Here is a 26022-nt window from a genome sequence, read left to right on the forward strand (position 1 = left end):
CATCTGCACATATATCACTCCAGTGTAAATTGCTCAATTGTAATTACTTTGCCACTATTGGCCTATTTATTTTCTTACCTCCTTACTTCATTTGCACACACTGTATACAGATTTTTCTATTGTGTTATTGACTGTACGTTTGTTTATGTGTAACTCTGTGTTGTTGTTTTTGTTCGCTCTGCTTTGCTTAATCTTGGCCAGGTCGCAGTTGTAAATGAGAACTTGTTCTCAACTGGCCTACCTGGTTAAATAAAGGTGAAACAAAATAAATAAATAAAAGAGCAGGTGTTCTTAATTTTTTGTATCGTCAGTGTGTGTTCCTTGTATTTATTGCCATGTGCTTAAACACAATTATTAAATAAACCTGTAAACATTATGGATGTCTTATGTTTCTCATTTCATTCATATTGTTGGTAAAGTTGGGCAAAGACTGAATTACATGTTGTGGTTAAAATGCAATTTTATTTATCTTGATAAGTATTGAAAGTGGATGTTACAAACACTGAATTACATGACTCGATAAAAACATTTCATTTTCTAGATGATGTGTTGAGTATGCATGTTAACGTGTCAGTGAACCAGTCACTGGGTGCAGCCATTCAACATGTACTCAGATACAAAGTCTTTAAATTTGTTGCATGTAGTCTTGTTCTTTGATCCTTTGCACTTTTTCTCATTAGGCACTTGTTCAATCCAGGTATTTGATTCCAAAAGGTATTGCATCCTAAAAGTCAAACAGAGAAATGGTGACACATTTACCAGGGAAGTCCAATTCTCACAGAGTAAGACCTTAGTGGTAAAAACATCTTCAGTTGTCTTATGACATTATAGCCAGAACTTACTGGCCAGTAGAGTCGGTGGTGGAGCCATCTTTGCCCATGATGAGGTATTTCTTCCCTGTCTCTAGCTGTCCTTTACACTGGAGCCTCTTGGCGAACACTCGCACTTTGCTCTCCTCCAGCTTCACATCTCCGGCTGGCAGAAAGAGGGCGCAGAGTTACCATAGTTACCATGACCGTAGAAAGAAGTACATGTAATATGTATGGTTACGTCTTCATGAACATTCTAGTTACAGACAGAGATCTCAAGTCAGGATTGGAATAATGGTATTATCACTTACTGGCTCGGAGTACCTGAGTCACATTAGTTGTGTAGAGTTCAAAGTTACTCTTCACAGACATACTGATGACTTGAACAATGAAACCTAAAACAACCAGATTTAAAACGAATTACTAGCTTCACCTTATTTGTCCCATACTGTAACTGTTAAATGATTGACCTGTGTCACACTCATAGCTAAATTGTCTACTGACCGTAATCCACAGTGGGGGAATAGCAAGCATGTTCAAAACGATCTTTCTTCTCTAGCTTCAGTGGTCCAAAAGTGTCCTTCTCTTTGTGGCAGGGCCCTAAAGAACCAATGGGACTTTCTTTAGTGTCATACAGACCCTAACCAATGAAACCAGAACCAATGGAATAGTCCCAAAATGGTAAAATCACGCCTTTAAGGCCCTACAAGCAGGCTCAATCAAATTCTCCATACTATTAGAACCCAGGTCTGGTGCCATAACAGTGAGAGAATACTTCAATAGGGGAACTGAGAGAATGTTGGCGATAGTGATAGAAATAACAACTTACTCTCTGAACACTGGCACACATCCCCTGAACACAATGTTGAAACCATCTTGCTTCTTTTTGGTGCAGCATAGAAAGTAGTACACTTTCTGTCTGTGATTGTGTGTGTATGTGTGTGTATGTGTGTGTGTGTGTGTGTGTGTGATTGAGAGAAAGAGAGATAGAGGAGAAAGAGAGGGGAGGAAGGGAGGGATGGAGGGAGAGAGAGAGAGAGAGGAGGGAGAGAGGATAGAGAGAGAGAGAGAGAGAGAGAGAGAGAGAGAGGGGAGGGAGGGAGGGATAGAGAGAGAGAGAGAGAGAGAGAGAGAGAGAGAGAGAGAGAGAGAGAGAGAGAGAGAGAGAGAGAGAGAGGAGGGAGGGAGGGAGGGAGGTGTATGTTAGCAAAGACAGACAGACAGACCGGGAGGAAGAGAGAGACAGTGACAGATGGGGAGAGATAGTCAAATTATGCATTATTTTTTAGTGATGGCTAATATATTCAGAAGACTATTTGACAGATACAAAAAATCAATCAAGGTAAAAAAAAGTACAGAAAAGAAAGCCTTGCATACCTGGTTCATAGTAGTCATAGAATGTGGCCGGAGCAGGCTGCAGTAAACCTATAGTTACTGTCTGCACAGCCCTAAACGTTACACACTCCCTTTCCTCAATCTGGACAGAGACAGACAAAATAACTTTGGGCTTTTCGATTTCACACTGTTCCACCGAGTTGCTTGTGTATTCGTGTTTGTGTGAGTCTCACCTCATTAAAGTACAACAGCACTTTGCCATGTGAGACCTCGTAGTGAGAGATGTATTGTTCATCAGGGTTCTTTAGCTGTGGAGAGACAACAGTTAGAGAAAGAGGAAGAGAGGAAGGAAGGATCGAGGGATGAAAAGGGGGAAGGGAGAGAGGAAGGAATGATGGAGGGATGAAAAGGGGTAAAGGAGAGAGGAAGGAATGATGGAGGGACGAAAAGGGGGAAGGCAGAGAGGAAGGAATGATCGAGGGATGAAAAGGGGGAAGGGAGAGAGGAAGGAATGATGGAGAGATGAAAAGGGGGAAAGGAGAGAGGAAGGAATGATCGAGGGATGAAAAGGGGGATTGGAGAGAGGAAGATCAGGGGAGAGAGAGGAGGGGAGAGACTGACAAAACATTGATTACTAAAGAAAAGTAAAGGAGTGGGTTGGTAACGTGTTAATATAGACTCTATATGATGATGAAGACTCACCTTGTCCAGGTCGTCTGTCTGTGCCTCAAAGCCACTGAGCAGTGTGATGTCGGCTATGGACATTCCTGTGAGGTTCCTGGTCAGACTATGACTAAAGAATACAAGTTAGTTAGCTTACTGAAAAACCACTGCCCTATCGCCTAGGCAGTCACAAAATATTCATCCCAGTCACAAATCTGCTGTTATTTGTATATTCATGACAGAATCAGTTCCCTCTCTGTTTAACTGATCTCACACAGACCTCTCTGTTTAACTGATCTCACACAGACCTCTCTGTTTAACTGATCTCACACAGACCTCTCTGTTTAACTGACCTCACACAGACCTCTCTGTTTAACTGACCTCACACAGACCTCTCTGTTTAACTGACCTCACACAGACCTCTCTGTTTAACTGACCTCACACAGACCTCTCTGTTTAACTGACCTCACACAGACCTCTCTGTTTAACTGACCTCACACAGACCTCTCTGTTTAACTGAACTCACACAGACCTCTCTGTTTAACTGACCTCACACAGACCTCTCTGTTTAACTGACCTCACACAGACCTCTGTTTAACTGACCTCACACAGACCTCTCCGTTTAACTGACCTCACACAGACCTCTCCGTTTAACTGATCTCACACAGACCTCTCCGTTTAACTGATCTCACACAGACCTCTCCGTTTAACTGATCTCACACAGACCTCTCTGTTTAACCGATCTCACACAGACCTCTCTGTTTAACCGACCTCACACAGACCTCTCTGTTTAACTGACCTCACACAGACCTCTGTTTAACTGACCTCACACAGACCTCTGTTTAACTGACCTCACACAGACCTCTCTGTTTAACTGACCTCACACAGACCTCTGTTTAACTGACCTCACCCAGTTCTCTGTTTAACTGACCTCACACAGACCTCTGTTTAACTGATCTCACACAGACCTCTCTGTTGAACTGATCTCACACAGACCTCTCTGTTTAACTGATCTCACACAGACCTCTCTGTTTAACTGATCTCACACAGACCTCTCTGTTTAACTGATCTCACACAGACCTCTCTGTTTAACTTACCTCACACAGACCTCTCTGTTTAACTTACCTCACACAGACCTCTGTTTAACTGACCTCACACAGACATCTGTTTAACTGACCTCACACAGACCTCTCTGTTTAACTGACCTCACACAGACCTCTGTTTAACTGACCTCACCCAGACCTCTGTTTAACTGACCTCACACAGACCTCTGTTTAACTGATCTCACACAGACCTCTCTGTTGAACTGATCTCACACAGACCTCTCTGTTTAACTGATCTCACACAGACCTCTCCGTTTAACTGATCTCACACAGACCTCTCTGTTTAACTGACCTCACACAGACCTCTCTGTTTAACTGACCTCACACAGACCTCTCTGTTTAACTGATCTCACACAGACCTCTCTGTTTAACTGATCTCACACAGACCTCTCTGTTTAACTGACCTCACACAGACCTCTCTGTTTAACTTACCTCACACAGACCTCTCTGTTTAACTTACCTCACACAGACTTCGTATTCAACATCGTTTTCAGAATTCCGGCTTTGCTGAGTATCTCTTCTGTGTCTGCTGCGAGCGTCAAACCACTCAATCGCTGATCGGGGGACATCCTCTTCCTCCCTTTTCTCTCCGTCTCCGTCTCCGTAGTCCCCCTCATAGTCGTTGTAGTCTTCAACAATCTGGGCTGATGAAACAAAGTGTTATCATAGTGTACTAGTGGAACTCAGTCACACACATCCTAACCTGTCGTAAAAGGAGCACTGAATCAGAGTGGTGCTGCTCACCAGTGTACTCTACTTTCCCCTCTACTTTGACTGTGATTGACAGAAGGTTGCAGTCGTCTGAGGTGTCCAGTAGATGGTAAGCCTTCGTAACCTGCCAGACAGATCAATATCTTACACGGTTGAATGAACATCAAGAAATATGTTTTGATGATAAAGATGCGCACCTTCATCTTGGCTTTTCCCCGTCCCGTTAGCGCTACGTTAATGATAGGATTACCAATCAGTTTCTGGCGAAGTAGAGACAGAGAGAGAGAGTTATGTGTGTGTGTGTGTGTGTGTGTGTGTGTGTGTGTGTGTGTGTGTGTGTGTGTGTGTGTGTGTGTGTGTGTGTGTGTGTGTGTGTGTGTGTGTGTGTGTGTGTGTGTGTGTGTGTGTGTGTGTGTGTGTGTGTGTGTGTGTGTGTGTGTGTGTGTGTTGGAGTGGGTATACCTTCAGCTCCGTTTCTACTTTCTCCCCCTTGTTGTCCAATGACAGCTTCTGAATGTCGCTCTTCCCTGGACTAGTGAACTGTACCTCCACTTCTGTGATGGGAGGTTGGGGACTGTTCAGTGCATACTCAGAGAGAGCCTCCAAAGCCACTATAGTATCCTAAAGACATTAAGATGAATGCATAGACTGGATACAAATTGAAGGTAGACATTTAACATGTTATTTCTACCAAATGGTGTAGAATGTAAAATGTCCATCGACTCTCAATGAGTGGGACTATCACCCCTGGGTCACTGTATCAGTAGGATATCAGTGTTGTTGGACTGAATATGAAGGCGGAAAACTAGCAAAACATGCTAACTAGGAACAAGGAAACTACATCCACTAGGAGGCAATGAAGCAGCCACATCATGTTTTGGCATTGTTTGGCTCTCCATCAGTACAGTATATCTCACCTGTGTGGACTTGAATCCTCCTCCATCAGTACAGTATATCTCACCTGTGTGGACTTGAAGTCTCCTCCATCAGTACAGTATATCTCACCTGTGTGGACTTGAATCCTCCTCCATCAGTACAGTATATCTCACCTGTGTGGACTTGAAGTCTCCTCCATCAGTACAGTATATCTCACCTGTGTGGACTTGAATCCTCCTCCATCAGTACAGTATATCTCACCTGTGTGGACTTGAAACCTCCTCCATCAGTACAGTATATCTCACCTGTGTGGACTTGAATCCTCCTCCATCAGTACAGTATATCTCACCTGTGTGGACTTGAAACCTCCTCCATCAGTACAGTATATCTCACCTGTGTGGACTTGAATCCTCCTCCATAGTTCTCCTGTGAAGTCAGCCAGCAGGCTGCAGAGTCTGCCCACTCTGTGTCCTTATGAGCCACTGCAGTTAACAGGGCGTAGGCTGTAGTCTCTACTGTTATGGCCTCTGTTGTCGGTACATAATGTTTATTTTCCTCATTCACCATGCCAGCGTTAGCATACCACCCATGGCAATGGTCTTTCCCTGTCAAGAGGAGTCAAAGAATATCAATGTCAGCAGCAATCCCCCATCAGCCCACACCATTCTGACCTATAACAGGAGTGTAATAGGACAATACCTTCAGTTGCCAGTCCTTTGAGTTTTTTCCAGGCAGGCTCAGCCTGTGTCCGGTCAGACAGACAGACTGACAGACAGTAGGCTGTTATGGCCACAGCGTAGGGCCTCTGTAGCCCCTCAACACGTGAGAGCAGGTAGTCGGTGGCTTTAGAGATAACGGCTTTCTACACAAACACAAACACAGAGCAGCTAGCCGTTCTGGTTCAAAATAGAAGCATTTGATGTCTCTGTTTTTCTTCTTCTCCAGGATAGAGACGGCTGATTTAGACGGATGATTAGGTTGAAGTCGGTTAATTGGTAACACAAAAGTACACTATGCTAAACACGTGTGAGTTAATAAGGAAATTTGTCCACCTATCTTACCGTATCGTTACGCTCCTTGTTGTCTGTCAGGAAAGGGAGGGAGCGATTTAGAGCCACAGTTATGAAAGCAGTCATGGAGACATCTCCCTCTATCCCTCCAATGCCTCCCTAGAGAGAAAGAGACAACTCAACTAAACAGATAAAGAGAAAATACTCTATTGAAATACAGGAGGGTTGCCAGTTCGAGTCCTGCGTCTGACTGAGTTGGCAACCGGAGGGTTGCTGGAATGAAATCCTAGATGCCTTTGCCTGCTGTTGTGCTTTTAAGCAAGGCACTTAACCCCCACACAACAACAGCTCCCCAGGCGTCCAGTGTGGAAGCCTCCCACACCTCTCCAAAACCTGTATATGTTATGTGTGTCTTTCGGAGGAGTTAAAAGCGGAAGTCAAATTTCAGTTGGACCTTGTGTGAAACTGACCAATAAAGTGATCTTCATGTTAAAACTAGTGTTTTTAATAATGCTTTACCTGCATTTCCCTGTGTATGACTGGGTTAGGGTCCGAGAATGATCCATCCTCCTTCTGTTTAACCAAGAGGTATCTGACTGAATCAATGATATGCTGCTCAGACACACCCTGTGCCCATCTCCCCTTCTCTCCACCGCCTGCATTCTGACGTTCTGCCACCAGAGACATCACTTTCACAACAAGGCCCGTCAGCCTAGAGAGGAAGGGTAACAAACACCGTGATAGGATCGGCCAGCTCCAGTCCTGAAGAGTTGCAGTGTTTACAGGCTTTTATTCCAGACAGACAGAAAACTACAGTACCACAAAAACAAGCAATGTAAAGAGAGATGTACGGACCAGTAACTGGTTGGATAGTGCGTCCAAGCTCCATACGATCCATCACCCTTTTTAAACGTCAAAATTCTCATATAGCCTGACAGAGAGAGAGAGAGATATTGTATTTTGTGTTTCTTACTACAAATGAAAATAAAACATCTTCATTCCAGTTCTCCCACACCTTGCTCTGTGAACTGGAGGGCCGTATCTCTGATGCCAGGGCTCAGCTCATACCAGCGCTGGCTAAGGTCCATATAGCGGAGGGCCAGGGCTGTGGGGGCCATACGTTTCATAGTCTGCTCTGCACATCCATGAGGGGCATTGAGCAAGCTTTTAACCCCATCGGAAGAGAGCAGGGTTATGGAAGTGGACTTGCCAAACAGCTCCCCTGGGGAATGGACGAGATTGGATATGAATTAAACTGACAATACTGTTGTGAAGAGAAATGATTGGAGGGTAAAATGAGTCAGACCTTCCATCTTGACGAAGATATTGGTGCTGGAGCCAGGGACTGTGTTGTCTGGTAACTTTCCATTAATCATCAAAGATTGGCCACTCTTCCCTGACAACAGAGAATGAGAGAAGCTGGTTGGTGCTTTTTATGCCATAAACTATTATGTAAATAAAATGCTGTCATCATAGATATTCTGTTAGCAATCTCACCAATACTGCCACTCAGGTCAACAAAATGAGTTTCCTCCACTCTCTTCTCTATTCCCTCTGTCTACAATTGGAGAACCTATTATATTACATACATAGAGTAGCTTTACAGTAATGGATCTTCAGATCATTTTTTCTGTAGTAGTAACTTTTCCCGATATTTTTTGTATACTTACTCTAACATTCAGAATCTTTTCAATAGCATCACTGCCGTCCTCATTCTCTATGTCATAAAGGCGTATTTTGATGGGTATGGGGCCGGTTTCCATGGGTACTGCAGAGAAAGTGACGGCTTTGGAGGAGTGGGCCTCCACGGTGACGTTGACATAGGTTTTGATGGAACTGGAGCCTGGTGAACAGAGCTTGTCATTTCTCTCCATGTGGAGGGCAATCTGAGAAGGAGGAAGGTGGTCCATCAGCTGCATTTTATCTCTCTGTATATGCTTCTGAAGTGTAAAACTGTAGTACTACAGAAAGTGATTTAACTCAACCTGTGCATCCTGGTCCCAATAGTTGTAGACAACAGGAACAATAGACATTTGCTCAAATCTTTTGACTGAGTACGGCAGCCTCAGAGAGACAAAAACCTTCTTAAACACACGGAACTCATGTGGTTCTGCCACACAGATGCCTGCAGGAAGGACACACACAGACAGGTCCATTACTCTCCAGAATGTCACCACACATTTCTTACTATCTAGGTACAGGAATATGAACCAATAGAGGAGGAGGATGTTACCATGAGAATCAGACAAGCTGACAGCCTGTATCTCCCAGGTGGTGATGGAATCAGGCAGAGCCACAGTGTGACTAAGGGAGACAGAGAGAGAGACAAATTACAACAGTGTTTCAGACACATGGCGCCGATTTACTGTGTGTCTAAATGTCGATTTCTCACCTTCCTTTGCCGTTTATATCGACCACTGAGAATGCAAAGCTTGGGGGGAAACTTCTGCGTATTTGCTGATTGGTTGTGTCAAAGAAGTCTTCGATGTCTGTGGCACTCGCAGCTGAGAGGAGAGAGTGCAGACTAAAGGTGTCACAATAATATAACCTTTTAAGATCCTATTCTCATCCAATCCTTTTAAGTTATAACAAGTCAGATATTTTGTTTCAAAATTCCCATGTCTGTCTAAAGAATAGTGTCTGTTATCATTTTGTTACCATGTTATACATGTTAGAATGGTAATATCCCCAACAATCAAGTCATCCTCACTCCTGCCATGCCCTCTCTGGGCGTCGTCTCGTTTCTTCTTCTCCCTCAACTTCTCTCCCTCTATGCAGCAGTCCAGGAAGGCCTTGACACAGACATGGTCCTTATTGGCTCGTGCCACTCTCTCGGCTCGCTGCTGACACGTCCTCAGCATGGGGATCAGGGACAAGCCATGAGAACAACACTCCTGCAGCTTGGCGTCTGAGTAACTGGATTCTGGGAGTTGGAGATGGTGACGTAGTGACAAAAGGTCAAGTGACAAAAGGTTTTAGTTCGTACCTGCCAGGACTGATGAACTGTCTCTCCCACCACCTCAGCCAGCAGTTAGTGACAGTCAGAGTAAAGTAACGTTGTAATACTTATGGACACCATCTGCTCCTGGAGGTCCAGGGAACGCGTCTGTCGTCTGAAGCCTGACTCACAGTTAAACCCTAAGACAAACACACATACGGTAGGGTGAAGACCATCAAATCAAAACATCAACATAGAACATCAACATATTGTGGGAACATGTAGGTTTTGAGCAACTTTAATGCTTTGTTGAAATGTACGTCTGAGTTGGTGTTTTTTAAAAATTGTATTCAGGTTTTTTTCTTTATGTTGAAGGTTGGTCATTAAGTCCCAGCCAATGTCATGTCTAGTTTAGTGGATCCATGTCTGTGAAATGTTAAGTTGTCTACCTCCTAAAGGGGTTTTAACCCTATACCAGAGAACATCATTCAGAAACGACGCCCCAAAGAAAAGTCGTGTAGACACTAGACAGCTGTTTAGTTCAATCACACTACGTTCCTCATACCCTTCCTCATCTTAGATAGCACATGAGAGTTGGAGATGAATGACAAGCCAGCGTCGTTCAACACAGAGGCTGTATCTGAGCCGCCACCGTATGAGCAACCAAGGTCATAGGACTGCATCGACGAGAATACCTGTGAACGGCACACAAAATATTCACACTATTAGTCAACAAGAACCTTTTGGTCTTTATTGCATAGAATATATTTATACCTGTACATTATAAGGAGTGAGTTTTAGAGGAAATAATGTGGAGGAGACAGTATGTATTATTATTCTTTAGTAAATAGTAGCTTGTATATGTGTATATACAGTACCAGTCAAAAGTTTGGACACACCTACTCATTCAAGGGTTTTTCTTTTCTATATTTCATATTTTATATTCTTCAAAGTAGCCACCCTTTGACTTGATGACAGCTTTGCACACTCTTGGCATTCTCTCAACCAGATTCATGAGGTAATCACCTGGAATGTATTTCAATTAACAGGTGTGCCTTGTTAAAAGTTAATTTCTGGAATTTATTTCCTTCTTAATGCGTTTGAGCCAATTAGTTGTGTTGTGACAAGGTAGGGGTGGTATACAGAAGATAGTCCTATTTGGTAAAAGACCAAGTCCATATTATGGCAAGAATAGTTCAAATAAACCAAGAGAAACAACAGTCCATCATTACTTTAAGACATGAAGGTCAGTCAATGTGGAAAATTTCAAGAACTTTGAAAGCTTCTTCAAGTGCAGTCGCAAAAATCATCAAGTGCTATGATGAAACTGGCTCTCATGAGGACCGCCACAGGAAAGGAAGACCCAGAGTTACCTCTGCTGCAGAGGATAAGTTCATTAGAGTTAACTGCACCTCAGATTGCAGCTCAAATAAATGCTTCACAGAGTTCAAGTAAGAGACACATCTCAACATCAACTGTTCAGAGGGGACTGCGTGAATCAGACCTTCATCGTCGAATTGCTGCAAAGAAACTACTAATAAAGGACACCAATAATAAGAAGAGACTTGCTTGGGGCAAGAAACACGAGCAATGGACATTAGACCGGATGGAAATCTGTCCTTTGGTCTGATGAGTCCAAATTTGAGATTTTTGGTTCCAACCGCCGTGTTTTTGTGAGACGCAGAGTAGGTGAACGGATGATCTCAGCAAGTGTGGTTCCCACCTTGAAGCATGGAGGAGGTGTGATGGTGTGGGGGTGCTTTGCTGGTGACACTGTTGGTGATTTATTTAGAATTCAAGGCATACTTAACCAGCATGGCTACCACAGCATTCTTCAAAGATACGCCATCCCATCTGGTTTGCCCTTAGTGGGACTATCATTTGTTTTTCAACAGGACAATGACCCAAAACACACCTCCAGGCTGTGTAATGGCTATTTGTGATGGAGAGCATCAGGTGACCTGGCCTCCACAATCACCCGACCTCAACCCAATTGAGATGGTTTGGGATGAGTTAGACCGCAGAGTGAAGGAAAAGCAGCCAACAAGTGCCCAGTATATGTGGGAACTCCTTCAAGACTGTTGGAAAAGCATTCCTCATGAAGCTGGTTGAGAGAATGCTAAGAGTGTGCAAAGCTGTCATCAAGGCAAAGGGTGGCTACTTTGAAGAATCTAAAATATAAAATATATTTAGATTTGTTTAACACTTTTTTGGTTACTACATGATTCCATATGTGTTTTTTCATAGTTTTGATGTCTTCACATTTATTCTATAATTTGAAAAAAGTAAAAATAAAGAACACCCTTGAATGAGTAGGTGTTCTAAAACGTTTTACTGGTACTGTATATTCACAAAAAAATATATTGGGGGATTAGAAATTATGCAGACAATTACATTGATGGAAGCTACAATCTTTCTGCAATATTAAAGCTGATCTACACCCCCCCCCCCCATAAAAAAATAATAATAATAAAATAATAGTAGCTTGCCTGTTTGGGGGTGAGTTTGTTGTGGGCATTGAGAGCATAGATAGCCTTGTCCACAGCCAGCAAGGCAACTTTGGCCTTCTGACCATTTAAGTCTATCTCCAGCTTTGCGGTGTTTCCTGGTAGATATTCATCTTTTGACTTTACCTAGAGCATATAAATATACATAGGAAAAGATTAGGATGATAACACCAAATACGTATCATTAGTAAATAACTCTGAACTGAATTGTAACTTATTAACATTCAGCACAGATTCAACCCTTTATTTCTCTTTCTTTGTTTTGTGTTTCTAACAGGCTTTGGCCATATTGCTGTCTGATTCTCCAGAACTCTCTCTGTCAAAGCTGATGCTTATCTACTCCTGTCACTGTTTACTCACCTTCACTGTCCCCTCACAAACATCATTGACGTCTACCCACACAGAGTCAGTAATGATGTCACCTTTCTGATCATAGTAGTAGCCAATCAGACGGAAGGAGGGGGTCATATCAGGCGTGATTGGAAGCTGAATCTTTGTTAAGTCCCCTGATTTGACAGAACCCTGTTTTGTTAGCACTCCACGGCTGAACACCTGACGATTAAAAACAGAAAAGTCATTGTTTTTCCTCTCAGTTATAGAACTTTTCCACCATGTCCTGTTCCTTATGTTTTCAATTCAATTCAAGGGGCTTTATTGGCATGGGAAACATATGTTAACATTGCCAAAGCAAGTGAAGTAGATAATATACAAAAGTGAAATAAACAATAAAAATGAACAGTAAACATTACACTCACAGAAGTTCCAAAAGAATAAAGACATTACACATGTCATATTATGTATGTATATATATACAGTGTTGTAACGATGTACAAATGGTTAAAGTACAAAAGGGAAAATAAATAAGCATAAATATGGGTTGTATTTACAATGGTGTTTGTTCTTCACTGGTTGACCTTTTCTTGTGGCAACAGGTCACAAAGTTTGCTGCTGTGATGGCACACTGTGGTATTTCACCCAGTAGTTATGGGATGATGGCACACTGTGGTATTTCATCCAGTAGTTATGGGATGATGGCACACTGTGGTATTTCACCCAGTAGATACGGGAGTTTATCAAAATCGGGTTGGTTTTCAAATGTTTGAGGGATCTGTGTAATCTGAGGGAAATATGTGTCTCTAATATGGTCATACATTGGGCATATATCTCTCACCATGTAGTAAATAAACCCATCCTCTGGTGGCCCATTGAAGACTTTGAATACAACGGAAAGGGATTGACCCGGCGTCAGAATCTTCTGGCTCACGCTCACGCTCAGATAGCTGTTCCCAGGAGACGATGCACGTTTGACGTCTTTGGTTATTTTCTGGTCATCTACAGTCACCTGATGGAAACAGAGAGGGGAAAACATGGGATAAAAGAAGAGAGAACCAATCCAAAGTCTTTAGTTTCATATTATTTCTTCAGTGTTTTGTTCACAGCCTATTGCTGTATTGCTTAAAGCTACTGCTAGAAGCTACAGTTTTATTTGGACTATTTTGTTATACTTACCTCCACATTAATGTCACGATCAAAATTGGGAAGGTTAAAATCGTGCCACACTACTCCCTGCTGGTTAGTCTTTACAGTTTGGTCTCCATCCTGGAGTTCTGGCAGATGCATTCTCACTGGCTCTCCAACAGCTGGGGAACCATTTGGGAGACGGACCACCACCTAACAGATCACCGGACAAAACAATATACAGTTTATCATTTCACAGATAGACATTGTTCAATCTAACGTATCTCTGTCATCCAAATTTAGACTTACCACTACACTGAGGGGAACTCCAGGGATGTAGTGAGAGCGGGTACGGGACAGGTCTACAGTGTAACGCTGGGAAACAACAGGAAGAGACACCTCTGCTTCCTGTAGCTCACCACCTGGTGAAGGGATAAAGACAGTACAGTACCAACATGGTTTAGTTGTCTTGTACCTACTGTATGACTGTACCACATTTCAAAAGTCTCTTTTTGTTCAAACTAAGAACAACAACTGATGCCTTACTGATGATGTCAGTGACAGACACTGCCACGTAAAGCTGTGCTTTGCTCTGGACCACGTCTGAGAGGGTGGTGTTGCGGTTGGATTTGAGTTGCTCGATAAGCTTGGATTCCTGGAGGACCGCTGACCCCTCTCCAGCTTGTATCTGAGAGAAAAAGACAAGCGACAGGTTTCAGGTCAAACCATAACTCAAGCTTTGCTTAAACCAAAATGTTTTAACTTTATGTAGAAATAGGTTGGCCACCACTTCAGTTGTCCTTCAGAGCTTTAGTCTTGTGAGTCTTCTTCTCTGATTGAAGAGTACAGATATGTTGATTGAAATATGCCACATTTATCCTCTCACCGATCCAGTCAGCTCCAATCCTCTGATGAAGACAATCTTCTCCTTTTCACCATCTGGCCCCTGTGTTTTCTCCTTCACTCCAAACCGGCAGTGGAAAGCTCCCTTTATACTCTCACCATAGGAGTACCTGAGGGGGAAATACAGTGAAGTCAGACCAACTGATAACAATTACAGAGTTCTATAACATATTCATAGATTTGATAAACATTTAGAGGACTTGTACTTGGGTGAATGTCTCAATGAGAACCACATAGCCCGAACTAAAGTTACATTTGCGTGCTCAGTCCCCTCCTGTACTCCCTGTTCACTCATGACTGCACGGCCAGGCACGACTCCAACACCATCATTAAGTTGGCTGATGACACAACAGTGGTAGGCCTGATCACCGACAACGACGAGACAGCCTGTAGGGAGGAGGTCAGAGACCTGGCCGTGTGGTGCAAGGACAGCAACCTCTCTCTCCCTCAACGTGATCAAGACAAATGAGATTATTGTGGACTACAGGAAAAGGAGGACCGAGCACACTCCCATTCTCATCGACTGGGTTGTAGTGGTGCAGGTTGAGAGCTTCAAGTTCCTTGGCGTCCAAATCACCAACAAACTAACATGGTCCAAGCACACCAAGACAGTCGTGAAGAGGGCACAACAAAACCTAATCACCCTCAGGAGACTGAAAAGATTTGGCATGGGTCCTCAGATCCTCAAAATGTTTTACAGCTGCACCATCGAGAGCATCCTGACGGGTTGCATCACTGCATCGTATGGCAACTGCTCAGCCTCCAACCACAGGGCACTACAGAGAGTAGTGCGTACGGCCCAGTACATCACCAGGGCCAAGATTCTTGCCATCCAGGACCTCTATACCAGGCGGTGTCAGAGGAAGGCCCTAAAAATTGTCAAAGACTCCAGCCTCCCTAGTCATAGACTGTTATCTCTGCTACCGCATGGCAAGCGGTACCGGAGCACGAAGTCTAGGTCCAAAAGGCTTCAAACAGCTTCTACCCCCAAGCCATAAGACTCAATTACCTCAATTACCTTGACACCGGTGCCCCCACACATTGACTCTGTACCTTTACCCCCTGTATATAGCCTCCACATTCACTCTGTACCTTTACCCCCTGTATATAGCCTCCACATTCACTCTGTACTGGTACCCCCTGTATATAGCCTCCACATTCACTCTGTACCTTTACCCCCTGTATATAGCCTCCACATTCACTCTGTACCTTTACCCCCTGTATATAGCCTCCACATTCACTCTGTACCTTTACCCCCTGTATATAGCCTCCACATTCACTCTGTACCTTTACCCCCTGTTTTTTACCTCCACATTCACTCTGTACCTTTACCCCCTGTATATAGCCTCCACATTCACTCTGTACCTTTACCCCCTGTATATAGCCTCCACATTCACTCTGTACCTTTACCCCCTGTATATAGCCTCCACATTCACTCTGTACCTTTACCCCCTGTATATAGCCTCCACATTCACTCTGTACCTTTACCCCCTGTATATAGCCTCCACATTCACTCTGTACCTTTACCCCCTGTATATAGCACCGTATTGTTATTTACTGCGGCTCTTTAATGAATAGTTATTCTTACTTATATCTAACTTTTTGGGGGGGTGTTTTCTTAAAACTGCATTGTTGGTTAAGGGCTTGTAAGTAAGCATTTCACTGTAAGGTCTACACATGTTGTATTCGGCGCAAGTGACAAATACAATTTGATTTGATTTGACATGTTATTTTCAGCACTTTGTCAGGAGCTAGATGTTGTAGTGGGGAAACAGTTGACATCAGGATTAAATCTTACTTGGCTAAAATTGTGAAGGTGAACTGTTCAGTGTTCAATAGAAAGTAGCTCTGCTCAGGTATGACGGTCACCTCAAAGCTCGGCAGCACTGAAACACAAAAACAGGTTCAGAACAACAAAACATTTCTTATCCTTCCTCCATGTGTAAGAAAATCTATAAATAATAGCATGAATACAATTTAAGTAAAATATTTTAAGAAAGATTGGCTTTAAACTTGAAATATTCAAATGGTAAATAGAGAGTAAGTTGAGCAAAGGAGATAAAAAAAGAAAATATGAACCAAATTTCTTGACTTGAAATTCTCGAGTAACAGCATTCTTTTCATCTCCTTGGTAATGAGCCACGATCCTCCACACACCCATTCTAAAATCAAAACACACCAGCTATGATATTAGCTTGTCTTATTATCATGTAGTGTTTAAGTAAATCATGTAATCAATTGATCAAAGAAGGATAGTTGCACAACATCAGTCAATTAATAGATGCTAACATTGAATAATTGTGAAATTTCTATAGCACATAATATATGATTGTACTCTGAGACATCAGGGATATTAAAAGGGATATCTGTGAATATTCCATCCGTAGCTCTCTTAAGAGTCTTCATTATCCGGTTGCCCGCAGCATTCTACCAAGGAGATACAAATCAGTTACTATACAAATCAGTTACTATACAAATCAGTTACTATACAAATCGGTTACTATACAAATCAGTTACTATACAAATCAGTTACTATACAAATCAGTTACTATTTCACAACTCTTTCAAACATCAAAGATCTCCACCACAATGATAAACATTTCAACACTTCATGAAATGAAATGTAACAACGGAATGTGGTCAGAATGTGGTCAAATTAAAAGTTTGTACTCACAAAAATAGAGATGTGAAAAACGTCATCATGGGGCTTCATTGAGTGGTTGAGGGTAAATATCCTGTATTTCACTGGTAAAAAAAAATCCTAATATAATATCTTAATTGTAAACCTTTGACCAATATTAAAGTTGTACTTGGGGATTTTGGCAGTAAGGCCCTTTCTCTACTTCCCCAGAGTCAGATGTCTCTAGGTGTCTTAGCAGATACGCTAGTTAGCATTGGCTCGCGAAACTACCTCTAACTTCCTTCATACTGGACACAGACACATAAAAATGATATCCACAAGTTCATCTGACTCTGGGGGGGAAGTAGATAACGGGCCTCACTGCCAAAATCACAAGTATCCATTTAAGAATGGGGTTCTATTTCATGTAGACTGTAGATGTACCTTGCTGTGTAGGGTTGTAGATAGGCTGGTCAGTCTGAATGAAGATGTAGCCTCTGTGTTGGGAGACGAGGACCCTCACCATCTTCCTGTCTTTGACCCCATCCATCTCAGCCACCAGCATAAGATAGGGAATATTCACAAAGATGGGCAGCTTGTCCCTTTCTACCTGCAAGGTGGGAAAAACATTGAAATGAAACCAATAAGACCTAGTGTATCTCCTATGTCTTGTTTGTGATGAAGTCTGTATGGTCATTCATTTTACCTAGGCAAGTCTCACTAAGTCATACCTCTAGTTCCACAGTTTGGATCTGTCCCTCCTCAGTACACAGAGTGCTGCTCTTTTGAGACATCAGATTTGCAGTGTCCTCATGCTCCAGGTAGAGGGTAACACGTTTATTCAGGAGGGCTTTACCCAGCTGGACATAAACACGCTCCTTCACCCCCACATGGAACACATTGGGAGCTGAGATAAAGAACCTGAGCCAGAGAAGGTAGCATTTAGAATACTGTATCTACCATCCAATACTTTTAACAGTCTAGAATGTAAAGTATCACTTTAAGGTCAGAGACAAAAACCTAAAGATGTTTTATGTTTGTCGAACACCAGTATATCAAAATGCTAAATGTGCAAGTCATTCAGAGGCATTGAAGTACTTAGATTAATCTGAGTTGAAACAATAGATTAGAATACAACTGGAATATAGACATCTCGCACTGTAAAACATAGTGCTAGTTCCACTTTAAAAAATGTAGGCAACTATTTCCATCAGCTTTTGGAGGATTTCCAACATGAGGTATTTTTAGGTATAATATACTTACATTTTAGTGTTTCACAAACACTCATATATTAAGTCCAGCATAAAAAAAAAATGGCTAAGAGACAACTTAATTTGATCTACTTAATCTTTCTGTTTAGGTACTTTCATTGATGGTGTTAAACAGTGTTAGTGTTAAACATGGCTTTATGTATTTCATCACTTGGCATCTTTATCCACTGTAACAGGAATTATTGAGAGCAGAGCTTTTTCCACGAGCACTAACTGGAGGTAAAGTTGCAAGCGTTGTAGTTTATGTACTTGCCTCTGTCAAGAGTGGCGCGCATGATCTTACTAATACTGAGAATGGGTGGTCACATCATTGAACGTCACTTTGCCCTACGGTTTGGATATCCGTTCATCGTGATCCATTACACCTCATAGCAGAACAAACTGTTTGATACTAATGTAGAAATGGGATTTTTTCATTCTTCAAATGTGCATACAACATTGTGTAAAAGTATCGTAAAGTTTTTTTTTAAGAGCCACATGGCAAGTTGTTGGAAGAACTTAAAATTCTTTAGTTGAAAGGAAATATTATGATAATTGAGTAAGTTAAACACAATTTTCCTGGTAGTTGTTTTTCCACACAAACAGTCGTTAAGATACTGCATTTATCTTATGCTGAATTCATCATTTTTTGGGGGGTCGGGGTTGATTGAACAAGTCATGTAAAGAACTAATTATATTCAACTAAAGATAAACGTTTTGTTTATATCAAAATAATTATATTTTCAAGTATGATTTACTAAACACCTGAATAATGTTTTTACAGTGCATGTGACCATGCTAAAATATAAGTAAGTAAAAGTTAGAGTTAAAGCTACACGCACATACAGGACACAGGAATGCACTGATATTGCATAATGAAATGTTTCATGAAGATATTGTTGAAACATTTACCTGTCCTGTCCATGTACAGACTCAGCAGCCAAAATGAAGAGCACCATAAGACAGACGGGAGAGCCCATGGTTCCTGTTCACTGTCTTTCCTCCTGCTCTGTCCACAGACCCGATCTTCACAGTTTTATTCACTCAGCTTATATAGATCTCTCCCTTTTCTCTCTTTCTCAATCCTCATGTCAATCTCTTATGCCCCTCCCTTCCCCTCTCCCTCTGAGACAAAAGTTATGTCACTTGTAGTCACTGCCTGATTGAGGCAGGATGCCACTTACTGTCAATCATCAATAATCAAGAAATTGTCACAACTTCATTGAAAAGACAACTGTTGTATAGTTCTCTTCAACTGGTTGGTTCAATATGGGCAAGAAAGGATTACAACTAAAAGAAGAAAGTCATCTTTGGGATATTATTATTCAAAAGACTCTTCACAGGATTAGATCTGGTGTTACAAACAGAGCAGTTTATTTAACTGTTTGGCTTACGCGGTCAAAAACTGGGGAACATTGGAGAGAGATTCTTCCATTTCACAATGAGAGTCTATGCTCCCATTGGTCAGTGCAACTGTGCTTTTCCCTGAGATCATGTGATTTCGAAGATTTATCAGGCCTGTTCTAGTCAGTGCCAGCATAATATTATTCTGTGTTCTAGTCAGTGTCAGCATAATATTATTCTGTGTTCTAGTCAGTGTCAGCATAATACTATTCTCTGTGTTCTAGTCAGTGTCAGCATAATATTATTCTGTGTTCTAGTCAGTGTCAGCATAATATTATTCTGTGTTCTAGTCAGTGTCAGCATAATATTATTCTGTGTTCTAGTCAGTGTCAGCATAATACTATTCTCTGTGTTCTAGTCAGTGTCAGCATAATACTATTCTCTGTGTTCTAGTCAGTGCCAGCATAATACTATTCTGTGTTCTAGTCAGTGTCAGCATAATACTATTCTCTGTGTTCTAGTCAGTGTCAGCATAATACTATTCTCTGTGTTCTAGTCAGTGCCAGCATAATACTATTCTGTGTGTTCTAGTCAGTGCCAGCATAATACTATTCTGTGTTCTAGTCAGTGCCAGCATAATATTATTTTCTGTGTTCTAGTCAGTGCCAGCATAATATTATTCTCTGTGTTCTAGTCAGTGCCAGCATAAAACTATTCTGTGTTCTAGTCAGTGCCAGCATAAAACTATTCTGTGTTCTAGTCAGTGCCAGCATAATATTATTCTCTGTGTTCTAGTCAGTGCCAGCATAATATTATTCTCTGTGTTCTAGTCAGTGCCAGCATAAAACTATTCTGTGTTCTAGTCAGTGCCAGCATAATACTATTCTCTGTGTTCTAGTCAGTGTCAGCATAATACTATTCTGTGTTCTAGTCAGTGCCAGCATAATACTATTCTCTGTGTTCTAGTCAGTGTCAGCATAATACTATTCTCTGTGTTCTAGTCAGTGCCAGCATAATACTATTCTCTGTGTTCTAGTCAGTGTCAGCATAAAACTATTCTCTGTGTTCTAGTCAGTGCCAGCATAATACTATTCTCTGTGTTCTAGTCAGTGCCAGCATAATACTATTCTCTGTGTTCTAGTCAGTGCCAGCATAATACTATTCTCTGTGTTCTAGTCAGTGCCAGCATAATACTATTATCTGAGTTCTAGTCAGTGCCAGCATAATACTATTCTCTGTGTTCTAGTCAGTGCCAGCATAATACTATTCTCTGTGTTCTAGTCAGTGCCAGCATAATACTATTCTCTGTGTTCTAGTCAGTGCCAGCATGATACTATTCTGTGTGTTCTAGTCAGTGCCAGCATAATACTATTCTCTGTGTTCTAGTCAGTGCCAGCATAAAACTATTCTCTGTGTTCTAGTCAGTGCCAGCATAAAACTATTATCTGTGTTCTAGTCAGTGTCAGCATAAAACTATTCTGTGTTCTAGTCAGTGTCAGCATAATACTATTCTCTGTGTTCTAGTCAGTGCCAGCATAATATTATTCTGTGTTCTAGTCAGTGTCAGCATAATACTATTCTGTGTTCTAGTCAGTGCCAGCATAATATTATTCTCTGTGTTCTAGTCAGTGCCAGCATAAAACTATTCTCTGTGTTCTAGTCAGTGCCAGCATAAAACTATTCTCTGTGTTCTAGTCAGTGCCAGCATAATACTATTCTCTGTGTTCTAGTCAGTGCCAGCATAATACTATTCTCTGTGTTCTAGTCAGTGCCAGCATAATACTATTCTCTGTGTTCTAGTCAGTGCCAGCATAATACTATTCTCTGTGTTCTAGTCAGTGCCAGCATAATATTATTCTGTGTTCTAGTCAGTGTCAGCATAATACTATTCTGTGTTCTAGTCAGTGCCAGCATAATATTATTCTCTGTGTTCTAGTCAGTGCCAGCATAAAACTATTATCTGAGTTCTAGTCAGTGCCAGCATAATACTATTCTCTGTGTTCTAGTCAGTGCCAGCATAATACTATTCTCTGTGTTCTAGTCAGTGCCAGCATAATACTATTCTCTGTGTTCTAGTCAGTGCCAGCATGATACTATTCTGTGTGTTCTAGTCAGTGCCAGCATAATACTATTCTCTGTGTTCTAGTCAGTGCCAGCATAAAACTATTCTCTGTGTTCTAGTCAGTGCCAGCATAAAACTATTATCTGTGTTCTAGTCAGTGTCAGCATAAAACTATTCTGTGTTCTAGTCAGTGTCAGCATAATACTATTCTCTGTGTTCTAGTCAGTGCCAGCATAATATTATTCTGTGTTCTAGTCAGTGTCAGCATAATACTATTCTGTGTTCTAGTCAGTGCCAGCATAATATTATTCTCTGTGTTCTAGTCAGTGCCAGCATAAAACTATTCTCTGTGTTCTAGTCAGTGCCAGCATAAAACTATTATCTGTGTTCTAGTCAGTGTCAGCATAAAACTATTCTGTGTTCTAGTCAGTGTCAGCATAATACTATTCTCTGTGTTCTAGTCAGTGCCAGCATAATATTATTCTCTGTGTTCTAGTCAGTGCCAGCATAATACTATTCTCTGTGTTCTAGTCAGTGCCAGCATAATATTATTCTCTGTGTTCTAGTCAGTGCCAGCATAAAACTATTCTCTGTGTTCTAGTCAGTGCCAGCATAATACTATTCTCTGTGTTCTAGTCAGTGCCAGCATAATATTATTCTCTGTGTTCTAGTCAGTGCCAGCATAATATTATTCTCTGTGTTCTAGTCAGTGCCAGCATAATACTATTCTCTGTGTTCTAGTCAGTGTCAGCATAATACTATTCTCTGTGTTCTAGTCAGTGTCAGCATAATACTATTCTCTGTGTTCTAGTCAGTGCCAGCATAATATTATTCTCTGTGTTCTAGTCAGTGCCAGCATAAAACTATTCTCTGTGTTCTAGTCAGTGCCAGCATAATACTATTCTCTGAGTTCTAGTCAGTGCCAGCATAATACTACTCTCTGTGGCAAAGCAAAGCAGTAGAGTTGCACTTTTACGATCAACAGTTTGGTGGGTTTTGTTTTCTATTCTCTTATTCAATTTCACAATACCTTACAATTTACATGAATCAAAAGCCAGTCATGTTAATTATGTTAGTTAAGGCTATTTTGTTTGTATGGTATGGTGTGTTCTTAGATTCCCGATACCATTACATTTAAAAACAAGTGTGCATCTGCTCTGGTTTGGTTTTGTGATTCATCCAATGACAAACTCTGGAAACTTTCACTTGTCTGTTGCTGTTATCACACAAATGCCAGTCGGGTGAATGCCAAACTCCGCTAGAATGCAGTCTGTCTAAAGTGTAAATATACCTTTGCCTTATAAATGTCAATATCACAGGCCTGTAATGGCTGCTATAAATGAGCAATATCAGTTGAGCAATGCATCTGTCTGTGCAACAAACAAAACCTGTTGACATTAACCTGTCCTAAGCAGTGGTGTATATTTTTTTACCTTTATTTAACTAGGCAAGTCAGTTAAGAACAAATTCTTATTTTCAATGACGGCCTAGGAACAGTGGGTTAACTGCCTTGTTCAGGGGCAGAACGACAGATTTTTACATTGTCAGCTCGGGGATTTGTTCTTGCAACCGTTCGGTTACAAGTCCAACGCTCTAACCATTAGGTTACCTGCCGCCCCATATAAAGTCACATGATAATTGAATTGCACAAAAGTGCAACCAGCATTAAAAATCACTAATTTCTGGCCATACACAGATAAAAACTCTACCTCTAACGTACTGTATATAGGAGAGTAAAAACTACCACCAATATACTGTATATAGGAGAGTAAAAACTCTACCACTAACATACTGTATATAGGAGAGTAAAAACTCTACCTCTAACATACTGTATATAGGAGAGTAAAAACTCTACCACTAACATAATGTATATATGAGAGTAAAAACTCTACCACTAACATAATGTATATAGGAGAGTAAAAACTCTACCACTAACATGCTGTATACAGGAGAGTAAAAACTCTACCACTAACATACTGTATGTAGGAGAGTAAAAACTCTACCACTAACATACTGTATATAGGAGAGTAAAAACTCTACCACTAAAATACTGTATATAGGAGAGTAAAAACTCTACCACTAACATACTGTATATAGGAGAGTAAAAACTACCACTAAAATACTGCATAGAGAGAAGGAGAGTAAAAACTCTACCTCTAACATACTGCATACAGTGAAGGAGAGTAAAAACTCTACCTCTAACATACTGCATACAGTGAAAGAGAGTAAAAACTCTACCTCTAACATACTGCACACAGTGAAGGAGAGTAAAAACTCTACCACTATTATACTGCATACAGTGAAGGAGAGTAAAAACTCTACCTCTAACATACTGCATACAGTGAAGGAGAGTAAAAACTCTACCACTATTATACTGCATACAGTGAAGGAGAGTAAAAACTCTACCACTATTATACTGCATACAGTGAAGGAGAGTAAAAACTCTACCTCTAACATACTGCATACAGTGAAAGAGAGTAAAAACTCTACCTCTAACATACTGCACACAGTGAAGGAGAGTAAAAACTCTACCACTATTATACTGCATACAGTGAAGGAGAGTAAAAACTCTACCTCTAACATACTGCATACAGTGAAGGAGAGTAAAAACTCTACCACTATTATACTGCATACAGTGAAGGAGAGTAAAAACTCTACCACTATTATACTGCATACAGTGAAGGAGAGTAAAAATTCTACCTCTAACATACTGCACGCAGTGAAGGAGAGTAAAAACTCTACCTCTAACATACTGCATACAGTGAAGGAGAGTAAAAACTCTACCACTATTATTCTGCATACAGTTAAGGAGAGTAAAAACTCTACCACTATTATACTGCATACAGTGAAGGAGAGTAAAAACTCTACCACTATTATACTGCATACAGTGAAGGAGAGTAAAAACTCTACCACTAACATACTGCATACAGTGAAGGAGAGTAAAAACTCTACCTCTATTATACTGCATACAGTGAAGGAGAGTAAAAACTTTACCACTATTATACTGCATACAGTGAAGGAGAGTAAAAACTCTACCTCTAACATACTGCATACAGTGAAGGAGAGTAAAAACTCTACCACTATTATACTGCATACAGTTAAGGAGAGTAAAAACTCTACCACTATTATACTGCATACAGTGAAGGAGAGTAAAAACTCTATCACTATTATACTGCATACAGTGAAGGAGAGTAAAAACTCTACCTCTAACATACTGCATACAGTGAAGGAGAGTAAAAACCATACCTCTAACATACTGCATACAGTGAAGGAGAGTAAAAACTCTACCTCTAACATACTGCATACAGTGAAGGAGAGTAAAAACTCTACCACTATTATACTGCATACAGTGAAGGAGAGTAAAAACTCTACCACTAGCATACTGTATATAGGAGAGTAAAAAATCTACCTATAACATACTGCACACAGTGAAGGAGAGTAAAAACTACCTCTAACATACTGCACACAGTGAAGGAGAGTAAAAACTCTACCTCTAACATACTGCACACAGTGAAGGAGAGTAAAAACTCTACCTCTAACATACTGCATACAGTGAAGGAGAGTAAAAACTCTACCTCTAACATACTGCATACAGTGAAGGAGAGTAAAAACTCTACCACTATTATACTGCATACAGTGAAGGAGAGTAAAAACTCTACCACTAGCATACTGTATATAGGAGAGTAAAAAATCTACCTATAACATACTGCACACAGTGAAGGAGAGTAAAAACTACCTCTAACATACTGCACACAGTGAAGGAGAGTAAAAACTCTACCTCTAACATACTGCACACAGTGAAGGAGAGTAAAAACTCTACCTCTAACATACTGCATACAGTGAAGGAGAGTAAAAACTCTACCTCTAACATACTGCATACAGTGAGGGGGAAAAAAGGCCCATCCATGTTCATCCTCTCCTCCCCTTTCATGCTTCGCCAGTAATTGAAATTCTGTCCAGTTAACTGGTGTAATTTAGCTTTTACGCCAAACATACTGTACTTACTTTGTATGTAGTTTTTTTTCTCTCTCTCCTCGAGGCAGTTGAGGACCTGAGAGAGAGAGCTCTCTGTACTCACAGTAAGCCCCCCCTCCACTACCCTTTACCACCCCCTGCTAACCGCACCACCTTTCCCAGCATCTCGGGTCAGGGTGGGGTAGTTAGCACACTACTGTATTGACAGTCAGTCAGTGGATGAATCATTAACTTACAAGACCTAACACTGGGACTGACATACAGGTAAGCAAGCAAACAGTTCAGATATCCTTTATTGAGATGAGGAGAGAGGGAGTGAGGGGGAAAAGGAGGGGTGGAGAGAGAGACAGAATGAGAGATAGAGAGAGGGAGGGAGAGAGAGAGTGAGAGAAAGAGGGAGAGGGAGAGAGGTAGAGTGAAAGAGAGAGAGAGAAGAGGGAGGGGAGAAGGAGGGTAAT

At 41.2% G+C, this 26022-nt stretch overlaps 1 protein-coding gene across 1 annotated transcript; it reads right to left on the minus strand.

Annotated features, from left to right (window-relative positions):
• Window positions 1–442: 442 nt before the first annotated feature.
• Window positions 443–19221, minus strand: LOC129856892 (complement C4-like). Its single transcript, XM_055924638.1, has 41 exons — window positions 19096–19221; window positions 17665–17854; window positions 17378–17543; window positions 16988–17058; window positions 16649–16740; window positions 16393–16475; window positions 16112–16199; window positions 14297–14423; window positions 13957–14098; window positions 13720–13832; window positions 13462–13623; window positions 13124–13294; window positions 12313–12504; window positions 11935–12078; window positions 10011–10140; window positions 9574–9645; window positions 9218–9430; window positions 8900–9011; window positions 8741–8811; window positions 8493–8632; window positions 8178–8393; window positions 8005–8065; window positions 7814–7903; window positions 7523–7729; window positions 7363–7438; window positions 7027–7219; window positions 6559–6666; window positions 6197–6359; window positions 5891–6102; window positions 5084–5242; window positions 4819–4881; window positions 4655–4745; window positions 4371–4554; window positions 2847–2937; window positions 2378–2452; window positions 2187–2286; window positions 1639–1728; window positions 1314–1409; window positions 1121–1204; window positions 843–975; window positions 443–724 (listed from the first exon to the last, which is right to left on the minus strand). The coding sequence occupies exons 1-41, from the start codon at window positions 19161–19163 to the stop codon at window positions 583–585; spliced, it is 5181 nt and encodes a 1726-aa protein (XP_055780613.1). The 5' UTR covers window positions 19164–19221; the 3' UTR covers window positions 443–582.
• Window positions 19222–26022: the final 6801 nt, after the last annotated feature.

This window comes from Salvelinus fontinalis, chromosome 6, assembly GCF_029448725.1.
Source record: "Salvelinus fontinalis isolate EN_2023a chromosome 6, ASM2944872v1, whole genome shotgun sequence".
Taxonomy (NCBI): Eukaryota; Metazoa; Chordata; class Actinopteri; order Salmoniformes; family Salmonidae; genus Salvelinus; species Salvelinus fontinalis.

What these genes read in the sequence shown, in the direction of transcription:
- LOC129856892 (XM_055924638.1), bottom strand. Translation starts at nt 19,163, where the DNA reads ATGGGCTCTCCCGTCTGTCTTATGGTGCTCTTCATTTTGGCTGCTGAG. An exon ending in TCCAAACTGTGGAACTAGAG is followed by an intron (nt 17,544 to 17,664) that starts GTATGACTTAGT and finishes CCCACCTTGCAG; the next exon opens with GTAGAAAGGGACAAGCTGCC. An exon ending in AGACAGACGACCTGGACAAG is followed by an intron (nt 2,453 to 2,846) that starts GTGAGTCTTCAT and finishes GTCTCTCCACAG; the next exon opens with CTAAAGAACCCTGATGAACA.